General features: G+C 43.3%; 1 protein-coding gene across 2 annotated transcripts; it reads right to left on the bottom strand.

Moving 5' to 3' along the window:
* Positions 1–117: 117 nt before the first annotated feature.
* Positions 118–21,395, bottom strand: anxa3a (annexin A3a). 2 transcript variants are annotated; one of them, XM_080766081.1, is made up of 14 exons: positions 21,330–21,395; positions 18,659–18,710; positions 18,362–18,409; positions 17,443–17,530; positions 16,963–17,057; positions 14,875–14,988; positions 14,380–14,470; positions 14,053–14,132; positions 12,965–13,021; positions 11,858–11,951; positions 4,707–4,802; positions 3,610–3,668; positions 2,303–2,425; positions 118–661 (listed from the first exon to the last, which is right to left on the bottom strand). In XM_080766081.1, exons 2-14 carry the CDS (start codon positions 18,671–18,673, stop codon positions 599–601), a joined length of 1,023 nt encoding a protein of 340 aa, XP_080622207.1. In that variant the 5' UTR covers positions 18,674–18,710; positions 21,330–21,395; the 3' UTR covers positions 118–598. The 2 variants fall into 2 exon arrangements, with proteins under 2 accessions (XP_080622207.1, XP_080622208.1); XM_080766082.1 differs by lacking the exon at positions 118–661 and adding an exon at positions 844–954.
* Positions 21,396–21,990: the final 595 nt, after the last annotated feature.

Here is a 21,990-nt window from a genome sequence, read left to right as displayed (position 1 = left end):
CCATAAATTTAAGGCTTCACATGATGAGTACCGAACTACCGATAGACCTCGTGCTCCTTTAAAGATGGAGTGCCATGATTTTGTTCCATCCTAAAACATGATCATCAGGTCTTATTGTTATATAAGGAGGAAGAAGTTTTTCAAAAAGAAGTGTACAGTATTTGTTAAAATGTCGTTTTTATGTGGGCTCCCCCACCAGTTCATTAAGTATGCCTGGTTTGCCTGGTGGGTGGTGATGGGTGGTGATCCACCTGAACTGAAGCCACAGCTGTAGTTGGGGTTAGGAGAGGGGCTGATAATGTGACACCATTACTGGGTTTTTTTCATAGGCACGTTTGACTGTCAAGGGTTCATTCTCCAGGAAGAGACCCTAAATACAAAGTCAATACACCATTGCACCTAAAAACGACTCCAGGGTAGGGTGTCTAATGAAGTACTGTCACCTCATAGACACATGGAAAAACTGGTAAAAATACAAAGATCGTGGCACTCCATCTTTAATAGACCTTGCTGACACATGCTGGCACGAGTCAGAAACTCTGATACAGTAGAACGCTTCAGTTAATATAACAATGTGTTAGATTAGGAGATATGTCTGTCAGTCATCATCTCCTCCGCAAATCTTTAGCAGTGTCTTTTCATAATTTCCATGAGTATCGGACTGAAATGACAAGCAAACGGACATTGTTTTTATCAGCACATCATGTTGGCATGCTGCTATCGAAAGCAATCCTTCTAAAGGTGTAATGTATGCATTTTTATGCAAGTACAGAATTGGTATAGTTGGGGAAGATGAAGCACACTTTAAATGGTATAGGAATAGAAAAGGGATGTTAAGTTAAGTATTAGATGTAGTAGGACGAATGGGAAGTCTTCTGGGCTTTGGGACAGAGTTTAGTCGTCTCCTCCACAGATGGCTGTCACACATTCCCCATAACTGCCCGACAGGTCCGACTGGGAGACAGACACACAGCAACACAACGCTGTTTGCCAGGTAGGTGGGATCGTTTTCCTTTTCTTTTGTGCCAGAAGTGATGAAGAGATCCCACCCACCTGGATCACTGAGAGTTGCAAAATAGCCACAGAATCCTAGCACCATACACCCAGAAGATGTCATTACATTAAAAGGTATAGGTTACCCCATTTAGACGTGAGAACTGATTCTACAAAATGTCTTCTAAATCCTGACAGTTTTCATCATTCGTTCTCAAACGTTTTCATGTCAAGGAACCACAAAAATATATGTATTTGGCCGCCGACCCCCATCTGAAAATATGTTGTTCCAGGGACCCCCCAGAAGCAAAGTTAAAAATTTTGAGTTAAAAATGTTCGCTCTGAAATAATATATATTCAAAGATTTGGGCCACAATTTCACGAATTTTCTAAAATAGCAGACCTACAAGCTCGTAGCTACAGTATGAGCTTGTAGATCTGCTATTTTTCAACAGCTAAAGTACATTATAAAGCTTAAAACACCAAAAGGGGTTCCCGGCCCTATATGGCTTAAGAGACGTTTTTACTTTCTTCTTTTGGTTCTCATAAGACGTGTTACATAGCTGTAAAAGCAATCATGGCTAAATACCCGTATTGTCCCAAATATAATAATTATTATTATTATGATTATAAGACGATCCCAATTTTCCAGACTCATTTGTGGGAAAAGAATAGAAAATAAATAGTCTATAATGGCTGATTAAAATACTTCTTATATCCAGGCCCAATAGGGTACATGTAGAGTGTTTGTTCAGTAACAGGGGAGAGGGGTCTCCCCGTCTCCCCAACAGAAAATGCATTTTCAGGGGTCGCGATACCAATTAAATTTGATCTGATCAGGTGAGAGAACTCGAAGCTCGAATTGAAGCTGACAAATGGGTATTCTCTCCTGATTGGCTGAAGTTGGCAACCCACATGAAAAAGAAAGGTATTTTCTGTTTATTAAAGAGCTGGAGAGAGAGAGAGAGAGAGAGAGAGAGAGAGAGATAGAGTAATTGAAATGATAGAAATCAGAATATAGAGCTTTGACCTTTTTCCACACACACACAAAAACACGTTTAGTTAACTTTTAACCAAGAAAATATACCCTATAGCTTTAATTAGAATTATGTTAGTGAGAGACAATATTGTGTATTGTGTAAAGAATACTCAGGGGGACCCACAGGGGTCCTTGAGGGAGTTCCAGGGGGTCCCCAGCTAAATGATAAGTTAGGAACCAAATGGAACCTTATGGGTCTGTAACTCTGAGAGTGTACAAAAGGGAAAATAAAACAAACAAAAAAACCCTACTTGGTGACGGGTTCCTCACCTGAATGGCAGAATGCAGGGAGAACTCGTAGAGCTTCTTAAACTCCGCTCTGATGTCCTGGAGGTCCAGCTCGGACCGACTCACCATGATCCTGTTCAGAGTGGCCTCGTCCGTCCCACAACCCTTAACATAGGACACAAGTACAACCCTTAACATAGGACACAACCCGGTCCCTAACCATAGGACACAACCCTTAACATAGGATATCAATCAGTGTTCAGAGTGGCCTCGTCCGTCCCACAACCCTAAGCATAGGACGGATATCAATATTCGCATATTCCAACGGATACAATTGGTATCCCCGACCTGAAGAAAGGTGTTTATGTTCACTAAACAGCTGGAGAGACAACTAGGGAGGCCTCACTTCTCCAATAATGATTGTGCCGGGGTCATCCCTATGTTCCCCAGGTTCTATGTTCCCCAGGCTCTATGTTCCCCACTTACCTTAGGGTTTATGGTTAGTGTTAGGTTTCTGGTTTAAGGACTTCAGTGTTTTGTACTATACAATTGTATGTATAAGTACAGAACAACAACTTTGTTGAAGAGTCTGAGCAATTAGGTTTTAGTTTATTTTATGCCAGTGTTCATTTTTAGTTGGCTAAGACTAGATAGTTTAAGTAGCCTAGGGCAGGCAGGCCTAAAGTTCAATGGATTGTTCAAAGACTGAGCTTAAATCAGAATTTGCTACTAAAAGTAACACTAAGACTAAGGTGCTAAAATACTTTTAGTCTTACTAGAATTACTAGGTTAGGTTTGTGGTTTAGGGTTATTCTAAGTGGGGAACAAAGAACCTTTTTTTGCATGGTGGGGAACATAGGTAGTAGGTACGCTCCCATTGTCCCATTAGAATAAAGACCCATTTAACTCATTCACAATAAATAAATATACTGGATAAAATAAATAAATTACTAGCTCTACTATATTCAGAAAATGGAACTATATTCATATAGTATATATTCAAATGTCATCCCAAATCGCCAGAGAATAAACATACCGTGTACATTTCTGCAAACTACTGACATGTTGTGCATGTCAAGGCAGGCATAGTGTGTCAATATTGCAGCAGCAGGTTTAGGCTTAGAGTTCCCAGTTATGCACTACTACTTTATATAAATATAAAGTAGTAAAATATATAATTTAGTTGACGTGGTCCACATCTAGACACAATGTTTGTGTACACTGTGAGTGACAATGTTTTCCCTGGTGACTGCATGTCCATTGTTACACTAGCAGAGTTAAATGCACGGACATGTTTGTGTGTTTTACACTGGGATATCATTTGAGTGTGTGTGATAAGAGCAGCTCACCTTCAGGCTCTTGTGCAGACATTCAGCTAGGTAGGCTGGGACATTCTTCACACATTTCACTGGAGGAGGAGAGACGTCACACCAGTTAGATTCATAATGTTTCAGAACACGCATGAGGTCATCATAAATGGTAAATGGTGCATTTATATAGCGCCTTTATCCAAGGCGCTTTACATAGATTGGGTGAATTGTGCATTACATTCACACATTCATACACCGATTGCGGCGAAAGCCATGCAAGGTACCGACCAGCACATCGGGAGCAATTTGGGGTTCAGTGTCTTTGCCCAAGGACACTTCGACATGTAGACAGGAGGAGGAGCCGGGATTCGAACCGCCGACCCATGGATCATTGGACGACCTGCTCTACCTCTTGAGCCACATTCCATTCTCAGCCAATCAAATCATCACAAATGTCATTACGGCCAATCACTTTTCACGTCCTCACTTTTATCCTCAATATGCACTTTGCTCAGCCAATCAAATCATCGCTGTGGGTGGGGTGATCAGCCAATCATTATAGCCAATGTTTGTGTTCACAACAACTCTCACAAAGCTGGGCATAGGAGGGGCCTCTCATAAAATATAAAATATACAATATTTTGAAATGAAGGCTTTAACTCAACTGTGCTCCCCCTGCAATTCATTAATACACCACTAAGGGGTGCTGCCGCACCGTTTATATACTTGCTACTAGCTGATCTACATGGTTGCCTGTGGGCTCCAGATGGACTGGCCCCTACCCCTATCCTTGATATGATATGCTCTCCTAGCACCTTGGGCCTTTGCCGCCCGGGTACCTAGGTTGTGGAATGCATTAAGGCATATGCCTATATTTAAATCATATTTGAAGACCTACCTCTACACCAAGTGTTTTTCATAATTACTTATTTACTTGACTGTACATATTTAAATACTGATACTATGTATTTTACGGCATTTGCTTTTTGTTTTTGATTTGATGTGTTCATTGCTGGTTTTTAACCTTGCTCTGTTCAGCACTTTGGAACATTGTTTTAAAAGGCGCTATAATTATAACTAAAATGCATTATCATTATCATTACAGTACATTGCATACAGTAGTATAGTAGGCCTACCAATAGCCACAAGCAGCTCTTCCAGTTCTCCAGACATTTCCCCTTCGATGCTTTCCTGTAGGGTCTTTCCACTGATGCTCTTGTACTCTACAAGAGCTAGACATGGAATCAAAGTGTTACTTTTAATGAATACAATGTGCAGTGGTTCCCAAAGTGGGGTACGAGGACCCCCAGGGGTCCTTGGGGGAGTTCCAGGGGGTCCCCAGCTAAATGATAGTTTGGAACCAAATGGACCCTTATGGGTCTGTAACTCTGAGAGTGTACAAATGGAACCAAACGGACCCTGACGGGTCTGTTTGGTTCCATTTGTACACTCAATTTGAGTTAAATTAACATTGATTTTACAATATATTGTAACATCTGTGCCCAAAGTCACATTGGTTCCATGTATTTTTTGTTTGCTATGCACCATTTTTCATGTATTTTATTATTTTCTACCATTTTCTAATTATCTGCTGGACTACATGCTACAGGAAGCCAGTTGGATACAGGGGTTGCTATGGCAACCTGCAGTGATTGTGAAGCCCCGCCCACAGCTCACCTGGGGTTGATGGGCAATCACAATGTTTGGGCCACCTGGGGAGTTTGACTCAGGCAGTGCAGTGTGAAGGAGCAGGGAGACAGACAGGCTGCTGCTGTGGGGCAAGAGGAATATTTCCCATGTTCTTGCCTTTTTTCCCCTTTTGGATTATTCCCTTGGAGGTGGATTATATCTCTGGATTTAGAGAACTTCTTCCGTTCCTGGAGTTGGATATTGGATATTGGACCAGACTTTCCTAAGGAGTTTAAGAGTGGCCAGAGGAGACTGGCCACACTCTACTGGTTTGGATTTGCATTATTTTTGGACACTTGAGTTTAGTTTGGACACTTGAGTTTAGTTTGGACACTTTGAGTTTAGTTTGGACAGTGCTACCTTTTGAGAGTTTTATTTAATTTGGATCTGATTAAGTGAACATTATTTGATAGTGCACTTGATTTTCTTTTGATTTAATAAATCACAGTTTAAGCCTATATGCTGATTTGTTTAGTGATAATTATTCTGAACTGACCCACCACCTCCCTCATTTTGCTATAATTGGTTATTTTAATTGTTATTATTGTAATCGTTATAGAATGGAGCCTGAACAGGGACGGTCAGTTCAATAGAATACCAATAATATAATCACTTTTCAGTAATTTAAGCAAACATGTCTGATGATGAGAACAGAGCTGAAGGAACAGGTGAGGAGCCACCAAACCTCTCTCACTACCCTGGGTCAGAAAATGTAGATCAGACCCCAGATTTCAGTGCAGCCTCATTTAGGACTAGGAGAGATGAGTTGTCAGAGACCCTCAAATCACTCTATGGCGAGGATGATACAGATCCCGAGGGCAGTGAACAGGGCGTAGAGGAGCCTCCTCCACCCAACCCAGTCAGCCCAGGCCATGAACCTGCAGATGGGGCTAGTAGCGTGACTAACATTGACTTACAGGCCGAGCCACCTTCATCACAAGACAGGGTGGGGCCATTGATAACTCAACTGTACAGTCATTATAGTGACATGGACACTAGAGTCATTGCTGTTGAGCGGAGCCTTAACCTCACCAAAGCCCTCGTCGAAGGTGAATTCAGCCAAAGGTTAGTGGCAGTGGAGGCATTGCTGCAGCAACAGGGCGCAGATATTGGGGCTCTGTATTCAAATGCAAAGAAAGGAGAGCAAGGACTTAATCACCGCATTGACAAGGAGTGCGCAACTCTTAAAGATCTTGTCTCGTCCTCCATTGAGAATCTTGACTCTGTAATGGTGAACTGCTTGAAGCGGAGAGATGCTCGGTGGAAGGACATGATGAATTCTCGTCTGCCAGTTAGCACCTCTACCCCCATGCCGGTGGGTCATCCATCTGCCAAGTCTCACTCAAAGCAGAGTTCACCCATTCCTTTTGGGGCAAAGACAATGTCAGACGACAGCCAGAGAAGTGTCGTTCACCCTGCCTATCACTTGCAACCTCCAGTCAAGGTGGAGTTTCCTTGTTTTGGCGACAGGGGGAGTGATTTGGATCCAATCTCCTATCTGGAGAAGTGTGAAGAGTTCTTGGCTGTGCGCCCCCTACCTGATCTTGAGATCCTTGCAGCACTTAATTCAGTCTTGAGAGGAACGGCCAAAGACTGGTGGAAGGCCGAACGAAGCCGGGTGCAGACCTGGAATGAGTTTAAGGATGCTTTCTTGAGGTCCTTCCTGTCTGAGGACTATGAAGCGGAGGCCGAGATGCGGATCCGTGAGAGACGACAAGAACCACATGAGAGTATTAGAGACTTTGCTTTCCAGTTACGAGCTCTCTGTCTGAGGTGGCAAGCCGATCTGCCTGAAAGAACCATACTCCAGCACATTCTTCGCAATTGCAACCCTAGGCTGGCAAGTCTAGTCAGGGGATCCGTGCGATCGGTTGATGAGTTGGTACGTGTCGGGACACTCATTGAGAAAGACCTGTTGGCCTCTAAGTCATACTGGGCACAAGCTAACAAGGCAGAGCAGCAGAAGAAGACGCCTGGAGCCTCAGCACCTCCCACGGGGGGAAAGAAAACCCCTGGAAACCTTTCTGTTGTGCAGTCAGCTGAGACGCAAGGCAAGCCTAGCGAGCCAATCATGCTGTCTATGCTCCTGAAGTCATACCACTGTTGGGGTCTTCTGGATACCGGCTGTACCTATACTCTGGTGCAGGAGTCTTTGTGGAGACGTTTAAAAGGTCCCAGTGAGGGACTGAAGACTTGCCACAATGGTGCTTTCATGTTGGCTGATGGCAAGATCAACAGTGCCATTGGTCATGCAATGATTGACTGTGTCTTTCATGGTCGACAGTACACAGTCGATGTCAAGATTATGAAAGACGAGCACCTGGCTTTTCCAGTTGTAACTGGTCTGGACTTCTTGTTTCTTACGGGAATCATACTTGACTTCAAGAACTCCCGCTATGCCATTTCCAGAGGAGACCAACTTGAGTACCATCCTTTCAACCACCAAAGCTCGACACTTGACCCTTTGCATGGTGCACATCTGTACCTTGCTGTCCCAGTACCTGCTGCTGCATGTATCCACACCAGTAGTCAACTGGAGGATGGAAGGGAGCAAGAAAGTGACCCCGGTCTGGTAGACCATGTGCAAAGGCTGGTTCAAGGAGCATCTGTCAGTGAACAGGTTCAGGGCCAGCTAGAACATCTTCTCAAAGACTGGTCATCCGTCTGTACGGACTCACTTGGCCACACCTCAGTGGTTAACCACAGCATCCTAACTAACGATGAGATTCCTATCCGTCGACGTGCATACAGGATGTCACTGGAGAAACAGGAGTATGTGGCAGGAGAGATTAAGGACATGTTGGACAAGCGAATCATCAGGCCATCTGCTTCACCATGGGCTGCACCTGTGGTGTTGGTGAAGAAGAAATGTGGAAAGCTTCGGTTCTGCGTGGACTACAGAGGCGTCAACGCTAAAACCCCTTTGGACGCCTACCCCATGCCTCATATTCATGAGATCTTAGAGTCCATGCATGCTGCCACAGTGTTCAGCACCCTTGACTTGAAGAGTGGATACTGGCAAGTGGGAATGGATCCTCGGAGCATCCACAAGACAGCCTTCGCCACTCCACAGGGTCTATATGAGTTCCTTGTTCTTCCTTTCGGGCTCAAGAACGCAGCGGCAACCTTCCAACGCCTCATGGAAACAGTCCTGAGAGAGCTGATAAGGAAGTTCTGCTTTGTGTACATCGACGATATTGTGATTTACTCACAAAACGATCAGCAGCACCTACAGCACCTGAGAGAGGTGTTTTCCAGGCTGCAGGGAGCCGGACTCACCCTGAACTTGGGGAAGTGTAACCTCTTCCAGCGATCACTGACCTTCCTGGGTCACGAGGTGTCTGGCGAAGGAATCCACACTGAGGCGAAGAAAATTGATTCTGTCTTGTCTTTCCCGACACCGTCCTCAGTGAAGGACATTGAAAGATTCTTGGGAATTGCCGGCTGGTATCATCGGTTCATTCACCGATTTTCTGAACGGGCTGCACCCCTTAATGCGCTAAAAAAGAAGGGCACACCGTGGGTGTGGACCTCAGAATGCCAAGCCGCTTTTGAAGATCTGAAGCAGGCTCTCACCACAGCTCCAGTGCTGATGGCGCCAAACTTCAGTTTACCTTTCAAGGTTCAGACAGACGCAAGTGGCATCGGGTTGGGGGCCGTGCTTACCCAAGAGGTGGAAGGCGTTGAGCGAGTCATTGCGTACGCATCGCGTGTCCTCAACCCTGCGGAGAGAAATTACTCTGTTTCAGAGAGAGAATGCCTTGCCGTCATATGGGCGGTAGAGAAATGGAGAGCCTTTCTGGAAGGGCGGAAGTTCGAGGTGATTACTGACCATTCTTCCTTGGCGTGGGTCTTCAACCACCCAAAACCAACTTCCAGACTGGCACGTTGGACAATTAGGCTACAGGAGTTCGACTTCACTGTCATTTACAGGAAGGGACGATTTAATGTTGTTCCAGATGCCCTGTCTAGAGCACCTGTCGGGGTGGAAGACGTAGCCATTCTGTGTGTCAGCCGTGCTGTTCACAGTCACCGATGCACCCTCCCTGTAGATTGGGCCGATATTTCTGCGGCTCAGCAGTATGATCCTGAAGTACAAGAGTTGGTGAAAGAGGTGCAAGATGGAAAAGTCAAACACGGACGCGTCCACTATGCCCTCGAAAATGGATTCCTGTACAGGATTGTACCCATCAAGCAGGAAGGACAGAAATGGCAGTTGTTCATCCCAAAAGGAATGAGGTCCCAATTCCTCAACTACTTCCATGACAGCCCACTTGGAGGACATCTAGGAAGGCTGAAAACCCTACTGAGACTGTTGGATGTTGCGTACTGGCCAGATGTGAGGAAGGATGTATGGGAGTACACCAAGAACTGCATAACCTGCCAGAAGTACAAGCCCCAACTGACCAAGCTCTCAGGCCACTTACAATCGACTGCCGTGAAGGAGCCTGGTTTCATGCTGGGTGTTGATCTCATGGGGCCTTTTCCTAGGAGCAGGAAAGGCAACCAATACCTTATGGTGGTAGTCGATTATTGCTCCAAATGGGTTGAGCTGTTCCCCATACGAGAAGCGAAGTCCCCCAAGATAGCTTCCTTGCTCATCGAGGAAATCTTCACTAGGTGGGGTACCCCCAAGTACCTCGTGTCTGACAGGGGGGCACAATTCACCTCTCAGCTGCTGGCACAGAGATGTCAACAGTGGGGTGTGGTCCAGAAGCTAACAACAGCATACCACCCTCAGACAAACTTGACCGAACGCATCAATCGCACCTTGAAAACAATGATGGCATCTTTTGTCAAGGACAAGCACAATACATGGGACATGTGGCTTTCAGAGTTCCGGTTCGCAATCAACTCAGCATGGCAGGAAAGCACGGGCTTCACTCCAGCAGAAGTAGCCTTGGGACGCAAACTGAAAGGCCCACTGGAGAGGGCCCTGTGCCGAGCCCCTGATCCTGACGAGAGCACTTATGCATTGCTGGAAAGACAGAAGAGGTTAGTGGAGAGTGTCAGACAGCATGTGGCAAAGGCTCAAGAGAAACAGGGTCGCTATTACAATCTCAGGCGTGGGCAGGTCACATTTGAACCTGGGGATCTAGTGTGGATCAGAGATCACCCCCTGTCCAAAGCAGAAGCAGGTTTCATGGCCAAGCTCGCACCTAAGTGGAAGGGCCCTGCTAAGATACAGAAAAGGTTAGGCCCTGTCAACTATTCTGTGTCACTTCTAGGGCCGAAAGACCATAGTGATGTATATCATGTGCAGAACCTGAAGGCTTACTTTGGCCCCAAGGAGCCTCTTCCATTAGGGGAGGGGAATATGTAACATCTGTGCCCAAAGTCACATTGGTTCCATGTATTTTTTGTTTGCTATGCACCATTTTTCATGTATTTTATTATTTTCTACCATTTTCTAATTATCTGCTGGACTACATGCTACAGGAAGCCAGTTGGATACAGGGGTTGCTATGGCAACCTGCAGTGATTGTGAAGCCCCGCCCACAGCTCACCTGGGGTTGATGGGCAATCACAATGTTTGGGCCACCTGGGGAGTTTGACTCAGGCAGTGCAGTGTGAAGGAGCAGGGAGACAGACAGGCTGCTGCTGTGGGGCAAGAGGAATATTTCCCATGTTCTTGCCTTTTTTCCCCTTTTGGATTATTCCCTTGGAGGTGGATTATATCTCTGGATTTAGAGAACTTCTTCCGTTCCTGGAGTTGGATATTGGATATTGGACCAGACTTTCCTAAGGAGTTTAAGAGTGGCCAGAGGAGACTGGCCACACTCTACTGGTTTGGATTTGCATTATTTTTGGACACTTGAGTTTAGTTTGGACACTTGAGTTTAGTTTGGACACTTTGAGTTTAGTTTGGACAGTGCTACCTTTTGAGAGTTTTATTTAATTTGGATCTGATTAAGTGAACATTATTTGATAGTGCACTTGATTTTCTTTTGATTTAATAAATCACAGTTTAAGCCTATATGCTGATTTGTTTAGTGATAATTATTCTGAACTGACCCACCACCTCCCTCATTTTGCTATAATTGGTTATTTTAATTGTTATTATTGTAATCGTTATAATATATAAATTGGGGGTCCCAGAGATAGTATATTACTGAAAACATACAGACTGAAATTAAAGTCTGCTGTACTTCAGTGTTGATTTCGTCGACTAAAACTAAGACGAAAAAGGTTTGTCGACTACTTTTTTTCACTGACGAAAACTAAATGAAAACTAAGCTATGATGACTATAACTAAGACTAAATATACTGACGATTGTCGACGAATAAAAGCTAGACTAAAATGTTAGGAAGGGACTATAGTGGACAAGAGATCCAGTACAAGTCATTTTACACTTGGTTGCATGCTGAAAATAGCAGATCTACAAGCTCACTATGTGTCGCACTGCGACACGTTGTGGGCTTGTAGATCGGCTAGTGTAAAATCAGTCATTATTACGGCAAAATCTTATGATATTTAGTCAACTAAAACTTGACTACAAGCACCAAAACATTCCAGGTGACTAAAATGTGACTAAAACTAAATTAAAACTATTCAAGAGGCTATATGACTAAAACTAAAAAAACAACACTGCCGTACTTTGTCTTAGCTGAGGTATGCTTCTGTGGCACAGGATGTCGATGAACTTGGACTCGTCCGTGCCCCACTTCTTCTCGCCGGCGTTGTACAGAGTCTACGAGGGAAAATGAACATGAAATATGAAACATATGAACATGAAATATGACAATAAAAAAATCCATTTAGACCTGAGCTGGATTCTACAAAAATAATGTCTTCTAAATCCTGACAGTTTTCTGAAAAACCCTAGGTTTCTATTTGTCAGTGGTTCTCAATTACAATTTAATGTCAAGGACCCCTAGAATAATATATAATCAGCCGCCGACCCCCATCTGAAAATATGTTGTTCCAGGAGACCCCCAGAGGTTGTAGATCTGCTATTTTTCAATAGCTAAAGTATAACATAATGCTTAAAACGCCAAAAGGGGGTCCCGCCCAGAATGATCCTTTAGGATCTAGAGGCCATTAGGTACAGTATTTCTATTTGGAGTGATGATAAACAGTGCCCTCCATGGTCAAATAATGTCAGTGATTGGTTGTATTTTGGTTTATTTAGGTTTTTATTCTGTATTTCTGGTATTGTAACATGTCGATTTGCGACACAAACTATATGACGTAAATTCTCCCTTCATTGTCAATGGGAATTGAATCTTTGTGTAGGACGAAAATAGCCGATTTGCTCATGCAGACACATATGACGTAAATTCTCTATTCATTGTCAATAGGAATTTAATGTTTGTGTAATCAACACTAATAGCTGAATATAGGCCCTAAAAAAAGTGCATTATTATGTGTCAAGTATCATGTTTCCTGACCCATTTTACTGAAGACTCAAGAGTTTTTTAGCCTTCACTGTGCCGTCTCGAAATGTCTACAAATTGTACAAAATTAGTTTTGGTTTAACAATAGTATACAGTCGTCTTTAACTGAAACCTGATTTTGTCGCAAAAATAGCTGATCTACAAGCTCTCAACGTGTCATGGTGCGACATCTTCAGAGCTTGTATATGTTAGCCATAAAAAAGGTCATTTTTGATAATTTACAACATGCTCAAAATATGGCCGCCAGGATTAAGATGTTTAACATGTTTAACGGCGTCCCAGAGGAACGGTGTGGACATCAGAATACCTTGGCATCTTCCTGAGCCTTCTCCTTATCCACTGGGGTGCCCTCGTCCCTCTTACCCTGCAGGAGATACAAAGAAAAGACACCATGCAACCATTAGTTATCGAACTTCCACCAACCATTAGTTATCGAACTTATCGCACTCTGTGTAGCGAACTGCAGGGGCGCCCACACTTTTTTGACTTGAGAGCTACCTTCAAAATGCCCAGCTAAACGAGATCTACCCACCCAAAGAATTGCCAACTTGCTGAAAATAGTTTTTTTTTCCTAAAGTAGCCTACCTTTGGAATAGTGGTCACATATAATAGAAGGGTGGAAATGGAATTGGTTGTTTTTTTTAGCAGGCCTATACTGTATATAACTTTGTAATACTACTGAGGTTTGTGTGCAACACTTTTGAAAACATAGAAGATATTTATTGCATTGTGGCTTTGAGCTGACAGGCACTTTTTGATGTCAAAAGTCAAGTCGCCTTAATTCAAGTGGCAGATGCCTATTTTTAGGGGCATCATGTGATCTACCTGCACAGCCTGTGTGATCTACTGGTAGATCACGATCTACCTTTTGGGCACCCCTCTAAAGCCTCTTCAAAATCCCCACACTGAAACAAAAAATCTAACCCTAAATCTATTAGACTAGATTGCATTAATCATATATGTTTTACTGTTGTATGCATCATTCAATTAGCTTTCCACCAAACTAAGTTTTAACTATAAGCGAACAGAAATTAAAACAACAAAAGGTAAATGGTTTAATTAAATCATGACCAGGCAGCTTTTAGAAACCAAGGTTCATCATCACTTTAAAAAAGTATATGTAATTGGCCGCCGACCCCCATCTGAAAATATGTTGTTCCAGGGAGGGATCCCACAGAAGCAAAGATTTGAGTTAAAAACGTTCACTCTGGAAGAATATATATTCAAATATTTGAGCCACATTTTCAAGATTTTTCAAAAATAGCAGACCTACAAGCTCAAAGCGTGGCACTCGGTGCCGCTCTATGAGCTTGTAGATCTGCTATTGTTAGGGGTTCTCGCCCAAAATGGGGTTTTAATTGGTTCTTTGGATGTTGAGTTCCTTATCCTCCATACCTCAGCTAAAAGGAGAAGGGCTTCGGCATATTGTCCTGACACCTCCTTTCTCAGGTCATGGATCAACTTCTTCTCATTTTCTGTTGGGGTGGGAGGGGTATTTACTATTTATACAAACAATTACATCTGACACAATCAGAGCATGTGAGCAAAACTCTGTTAATTGGTGTGCACCGTTTTTAGAAATAACAGGCAACTCAGTGGCATCATCTGCATGACAGCGTTGCTTGCCGACAAGAAATGTCCTGGTCGGCAAGTGTCGGCACTGTGCAATGGAAATTTATGGAATATACATCGAGTTTAATTAAGACTAATGTCGATCTTTACCTTCCAAATACTCATTGGAGAGAGCTGCTATCTGCTTGTTGGATCTTGAAGCAAACATTTCAATCAAGATGCCGTCTTTCGTCCCAGCTCCCTGCGAACACACACCACATATTTACTGATGCTCCGTCATATGCAGGAGGGTGGGGGGGTCCATGCCTCTGCTTTTGATATCCGCCACTCTGGTCATTTTTATTGCCAATTGGATCAATTTTATCCATGCTTCTGTTCAGTCAGACTCAGACGTTACAATTGTATTGTTAATCAGATCTAGTAAGCTCATGTGTTATGCTTATAGATCAAACATTTTCACTATTTGTTGAACAAAGTAGTATATGGCAAAAAGGGGAAGTTCTAAGATGAGGACAGGTTTAACAAATTATAAAAAATTATCCAATATACGAAAACCTGCTGTAACAATGGAATTCATGCGTTATATTGTGATGGATGGAAAACGTATCCCACTCAAATATAATAAAACATCATGAGGAGGCTGACCTTCATTGCTCGGGTGACTTCATGGCTGTCGTATGTGGCCGGAGGGGTGACCAGCGCCACCAGCAGGTCCTCAAAGTCACCGTGAGTGTCCCCTTCCAGGTCCTCCACTAATGTCTGACACACACACACACACACACACACACACACACACACACACACACACACACACACACACACACACACACACACACACACACACACACACACACACACACACACACACACACACACACACACACACACACACACACACACGTTAAGTGGGGGGGGGGGCACAGAGACACACAGTCACACACACGTTAAGTCACACCTAATTTGCAATTATGGGCAGCAAGTGATGAACAGGATACATACATAAACTTAATTATAATGTATATGTCCACTCCTATAGTCTCCTACATATATAGGTTTGTGTTATTTAAATTGTCTTTTGGAAAATTGTGGGTGATACACTGGCAATCATGTTGTACATACAGTACATTTGAGGCTGGGTATAGGTATTAGGTACTGTATGGCTCCTCTTAAGCCAAATTCCAATAGCAAAAATCTTGGCCACTCGCTCACTCACACCACAGCATGGTGGTGTTACGGTAAAATTGGTGACCTGCTGAAATATGTGACAATCGTGTAGACAATCACATAATGTCCGTGTCCGAATGTAAATCGTTGCACTTTGTTACTAGCAGAGTTACATTTAGCGGTATTTAGGCCACGTATTTAAAGACCACATTACTTCACAGGTGGTGGAAGTGATCGTACGCAGCAGTGCACACAGAAACATGACAGATGGATGTCCAGTCATAGAGCTCAGTTTGACTGTATGTATTGAAGAGTTGTACAGATGAGATGAACATACCAGTGATAATATATAGCGATTATCCTGTTCTTTTGTCTGCTTCTGGCTGCTGGCTGCATGGTAAGAACGGTGTGCTCCCACCATACCCTGTGTCTAGTTCCTTCCTAGTGCCCCTGTGTCACCTTTATAAGTGGTCACCTTCTACAAGCTGTGCCCCTCAAGCCCGCCACCAGGTGGTCAAAAAGAATACTGGTAATAATAATAATACAAATAATGCCTCTCTTCTAATGGCTCCTACAAGTTGTGTGAAGTCCACAAGAGATGGTCACATTTCGGCAGGTCACCAATTTCACCATAACACCCCTATGCTGGAGTGACCGAGGGTGAGTGAGCGATAACATCCCCAGTCTGGAGTGACCGAGTGTGAGTGAGCGATAACATCCCCATGCTGGAGTGACCGAGTGTGCAGTGAGCGATAACATCCCCATGCTGGAGCGACCGAGTGTGAGTGAGCGATAACATCCCCATGCTGGAGTGACCGAGTGTGAGTGAGCGATAACATCCCCATGCTGGAGTGACCGAGTGTGCAGTGAGCGATAACATCCCCATGCTGGAGTGACCGAGTGTGAGTGAGCGATAACATCCCCATGCTGGAGTGACCGAGTGTGAGTGAGCGATAACATCCCCATGCTGGAGCGACCGAGTGTGAGTGAGCGATAACATCCCCATGCTGGAGTGACCGAGTGTGAGTGAGCGATAACATCCCCATGCTGGAGTGACCGAGTGTGCAGTGAGCGATAACATCCCCATGCTGGAGTGACCGAGTGTGAGTGAGCGAGCGGCTGAGATTTGGCGTACTGGAATTTGGCTTTAGTGCAGGATGAAACAGACCAGTGGTTCCCAAACCTTTTCACGTCAAAGACACCCAAATTGACACTAATTAGCCCACGGACCCCCATTTGAAATCATATGCCAGGCAGAGACCCCCGAGACCCCCCCCATAAGATATATGTTTTACGGCTCTAGTAAAAAGTTTGACCTTAATTAGGATACCTATTTAATGGCATTTCTATCTCTGGGACCCCAATTTATATTGTAAAATGTATGTTAATTCAACTCTAACGGGTCCGTTTGGTTCCATTTGTACACTCTCAGAGTTGCAGACTCATATAGGGCCCATTTGGTTCCTAACTATCATTTAGCTGGGGACCTCCTGGAACTCCCTCAAGGACCCCTAGGGGTCTCTGGACCTCACTTTTTGGAACCACTGCAATAGACTACAGACTGCTTACTCTGCCCGTGGCCTTCAGGTAGCCTTCGCAGATCAGTTGTCTCTGAGCACTGGTCCTGCGCGTCAAAATATCAATCAAGGTCTTCTCCTTGGTTCCTGCAAAATAACAGAAAAGGGGTTTTCCCGAAGCACAGCAAAAATAAATGATTCAGCATACATACAGAGTGAACTCAAAGAGTCTGTAGTTTTTAATGAAATGTGGCACTTATCACCTAAAACTGGAGTATGTACATGAATAGGCCTTGATTGTCTCGAAGGTAGAGAGACCACCTCCAACCCATGCAGATTTTATAGCCATTGTATTAACATGTTTTGGTCATTCAAATACGTTTTAACAGCAACAACTCAATAACAAAAGGCTGGATCTTCATGAAATTCACCAAACTGCCCCAAAGATTATAGTTCTAATTGCTCAGCAGCACTGGTGAAGGTATGCATTGTACTGATTATCATAGTAGCGTATAAAACTCATGCACTGTACCAAGTCCTTCAATAGCCTTTCTTAGCGCCACAACATCATCCCCTGCATTGAAGGATGCTTTGGGTTTAACGGTGCCTCTCTCTCCGCTCTGCACAGGTAAAAACAAAAGAAAATGGGTTTATTATCCTACAACAAACGGGACTAATCACAATGTACCAGATCTCAAGATAGGCTTCTGTTGAAGGTGGGAGATACTGCCTTCAGGGTGCATGCTCCACGTCTATGGAATATCTGTCAAAACAAGTTGAAGCTGGATGTCCTTGTTTCATATGCTATTTTTAAAAGATTTTTTAACTGACCTCACACTAGAAGAAGGCGTATGCACCTGCTTTTTGTAATATGTGTTTTTAAGATTCTGATTCTGTTTTCTGGTGTATTTTTGTATTATATCTTTTTGTGTGTTTGTCATGTATGTAAAATCATTGCTGTAATTGTTCTTTGTTTGTATACAGGGCGCCATTGAAAAAGAGATTCCCCTGAAATAAAGGTTTCAATCAAATGAAGGGGGTTGTAACTTGTAACTTGTAACTGGGGGTTGGGTTTGCTCGGTAACCGTAAAGGACGCAGGCTAGGGGTCACCATAGACTGAGACCCCAATCCGAAACTATGAACTACTACATGACACACAGAACCACATCATCACAGAAGGACCAGTTATTTAAAACAACAACAAACACGTGCTTCAGTATTATTTTACATACTATATGCCATATAATAGGGCTTGGCTCCCCTCCACCTTGTCTGTTTGGGTGGACTTACCGATGCTGTGGTATAAATGTAACCATATGGGTGGACCTACCAATGCTGTGGTATAAATGTAACCATATGGGTGGACCTACCAATGCTGTGGTATAAATGTAACCATATGGGTGGACCTACCAATGCTGTGGTATAAATGGAACCATATGGGTGGACCTACCGATGCTGTGAAGGAGTCCGGAGAATTCACAAGACTGTCCAAGTCATCCTATTGGAAGGAAAGAATAGAAAACCATTTGAGCCACAATAGAAAAGATGAACATAACATTTCAGACAGTGACACAGATATTAATTTAAGGCCATGCAGTAGAAGGAATAGTATAGTAACAAAAGATGCAGAATTAAATCACCACACATCTCAGGATTTCTAATGCCATAAAGAGAAACAGCAACGGTGTATGTACAATATAAATATCCCAGAGATTTAATTATTTCAAAACAACTGACAGTATCTCACCCATAGAGTTGCCATTCTTTGCAAACAGCAATACTTGTGACTTGGGATAAGACTGTAGATAAAGTGAAAATTGGTTGAACATTTATTTTTGAAGCAAACAAGATGGTGAAGCAATTCAAACGTATCATTTTACTAGGATAACATGAAAGGCATGGCAACAAAACATGTTTTGGCTTAAAATAGTAAAAGACATTTAAAACAAATAAAATGAATAACACAACTAAAAATCAAAATGCAGAAGAGGGGATATAACTACACATTTTGTGAATCAGAGATTGTGACATTGTAGGCCTATAGTATGAATTGAACCTTTCCACAGAGAGCAGAGGTCGAGGTAAACGATGAGGAGAAATTAATCTGACAATGTGATTGCGGGTACCTGGCCTGTGTCAGTCAAACTACAGTAATTGGACTCGTATAGGTGTAGACCGGTAACCCAGTCATCTCCACAAACATTAACAGAGCCTATAGCTGTGTCATGGCATGATTTTATCTTGTTTATTTCCTTGTGGCTATTTATTAAGGCAATGGCAAGCAGTTTGTCCAGTGTAACCGGCTTAATTGTAGGACAGACATACTGTATACAGCCAAGGCTTCGATGTTACAACTGTATATCCTGCTTGAGCTACAGCAGAGGTTCCCAGACTATTTCATGTCAAGGACCCCCAAATTGACGCCGTTTAGCCCACGGACCCCCATTTGAAGAGATATGCCGGTGACCCCTCATAAGAGAAGATTGTTACGGCTCTAGCAGTGATTCTCAACCCGTTTAATTTCAAGGACCCCCAGTTTGACATTCATTAGTCCACGGACCCCCATTTAATGACATTCCTATCTCTGGGACCCCCAATTTATATTGTAAAATCAATGTCAATTTAACTCTTGAGAGTGTACAAATTGAACCAAATGGACCAGTTCCAAACTATCATTTAGCTGGGGACCCCCTGGAACTCCCTAAAAAAGCACCCGGCCTGGAGGACCCCCAGGGGTCCTTGAGGGAACCACTTTGGGCAGTCACTTTGGGAACCACTGAGCTGTAGCTTGAGGAAACGACAGGACACCGATATTACGTTGGATGGTGTCCTCAAGCTCGATAGAGAATCACCGTGCTGCACGCCATGCTATAGCCTGAGGTACTAAAGTGTTACAGGGGGCAACTGACTGGAATTATCCTATCGATTAGCTCTATGCACAGCAGGTGTGTAGCCACAGACGACACAACTGTCTCTGAGTCCAATTACTTTGACTCAGGTCAAGTGTGACTGACTAAATCAGCCATGACCATCTTTATGAATTAGATTTGTTCCAAGTACTATAGACGAATAACAGTTTAAATCCACATGAATTATCCTTAAGTCCACATGAATTATCCTTAATGTATAAATGATGGATGAAGGGTCAGGTGACAACTAGGCCTTTTCGTGGAGGGGTCAGAATAAAATTTGGACTTAAACTGTTATTAATTTTTATCTTTTTGCTTTGTTGTAAATGCTGATACAGATTTTCTTTTTCTAGTATAGAAAACATTACGTATAGAAGTATAGAAGAAGTATAGAAACATTATTTTATGGTATTTATTCTAATTCAAGAACTGTTTGCTATGAATGATGTGCCAAAGTCATGTGATGTTGGTATCATCAGCAGAATGCTGGTACAAATAGCAGATAATATGTGCGACGCAGAGCAGCTACACATGAGACATGTGAGCCTGTGATGTTTCCCTTCCTGGTTACATAGCTTAGATTCACTGTCCTGTCATGCCTGAAGCCTAGCCCCGCAAGCAGAACCCGAATGTAGTAAAGTGTCTGACACTTTTATGACTTTACTGCATTGGGTCCTGCTTCAAGTGGGGCTGTCGCCAGTTACGCACAAACAAATACAATGTAACACGCCATGAGACGGACTTCTGCGCGCTTTGACCATGGTTATTCATGTATTGACTTACGAATGTGCGAACTATAAGTACCTTACATACCATACCGACACATCTCCTGTGTCGCGGAAGCCGTTAAGTATTTTTAATCCATGATTGATTAAAAATGTCGCTTCTTCCTACCTTGTTTATTGACACCTCATTGTACCTCCTATCTGGCTAGCTAGTGGTGCTACAGCTATGACGGAGCAGATCAAAGGCAGGGACATAGCCCGCAAAGCCAACCGCACATCGGGAGGCGGTACAATAAACGGTAAATAAACAAGAAGAAATCAAAGCGACATTTTTAATCAAACATGGATTAAAAATACTTAACGGCTTCCGCGACACAGGAGATTTTATCAGAGGTATGTAAGGTACTTATAGTTCGCACATCCGTAAACAAACACAATAAAAAGCGTCCTAATTCCGCGCCGATGGACTAAACGATGAGTGTGTGTATATCCGCGTCCCAACAATCGCATTGAAAAATCTTAGCTTGACCAGGAACCCTACGGGTCAGCCCGGTTCGGTTCGGATTGGGCTGACCCAGGGGGTTCCGAGAGGGGCTACCTGAAGCCCTGAACACTGATAAGATGATAGAATAGTATATGCTTCCTGTTTAACTCTAGCCATTTGCTGCATTCTTTTTTTACAAGTAACTTGTCCTCCCTTATGTTGTATGAACACAACATGACACTAACCTGATAAAGGTTGACTGAAGGCAGAAATAATGTATTGATATTAAGGAAATCTTACCTGTTTGTTTGAACAGATCTGAGACACACACACTAGCTTCCAGCAGCTCAGCCTACCCCAATGATGTCACCGTTGAAGCCTGAACAGAAACCTGCACCTGGCTGGCCACACCCACCCAGTCCTGGGTGTGCCAGCCTTGTGCACACACACACACACACACACACTATGCTAAACGTGTCCCACACACACAGTAACCTGACACTTTATATTTATAAATTGACAAATAAACAACTATGCAAGACAGACAGTTATACAGGCAGGAAGGCAGTATACAAGTTACACATAGATTTTATTTGTTACTTGATAACTTTTCTTTTCGCTACAATGCTAAGACAAACCAAAATAAATGTAGTCTCATGTAGCCCTAGGGCACATATACCTGTATGGGATTAAATAAATCAAATCTTGAATGTTATGATATTTACTCTTTTCGCTTGGCTCTTAAAACAGTTTTTCTGCATGGTCAGTATTGTCTGTGTGTGTGTGTGTGTGTGTGTGTGTGTGTGTGTGTGTGTGTGTGTGTGACAGTAGTGTTAGCCAAACCATGCACACCACACCAGTTGCAACTCCTTGCAGATCTACAAGCTCATAGTGCTGCCGCGCTATGAGCTTGTAGATCTACTATCTTTTTAAATCATGAAAATGTGTTGCTAAACTTTGA

This window comes from Protomyctophum bolini (assembly GCF_963924005.1).
Source record: "Protomyctophum bolini genome assembly, chromosome: 6".
NCBI classification, from domain to species: domain Eukaryota; kingdom Metazoa; phylum Chordata; class Actinopteri; order Myctophiformes; family Myctophidae; genus Protomyctophum; species Protomyctophum bolini.
This window is presented reverse-complemented; position numbering and strand designations above follow the sequence as displayed.

Coding starts and splice junctions, on each gene's coding strand:
- anxa3a (XM_080766081.1), bottom strand. Junction 17,058..17,442: donor AAAGGCTATTGAAGGACTTG/GTACAGTGCATG, acceptor GTTATTTTGCAG/GAACCAAGGAGAAGACCTTG. Junction 662..2,302: donor CCCTGCATTCTGCCATTCAG/GTGAGGAACCCG, acceptor TTGTCATTTCAG/TCCGATACTCATGGAAATTA.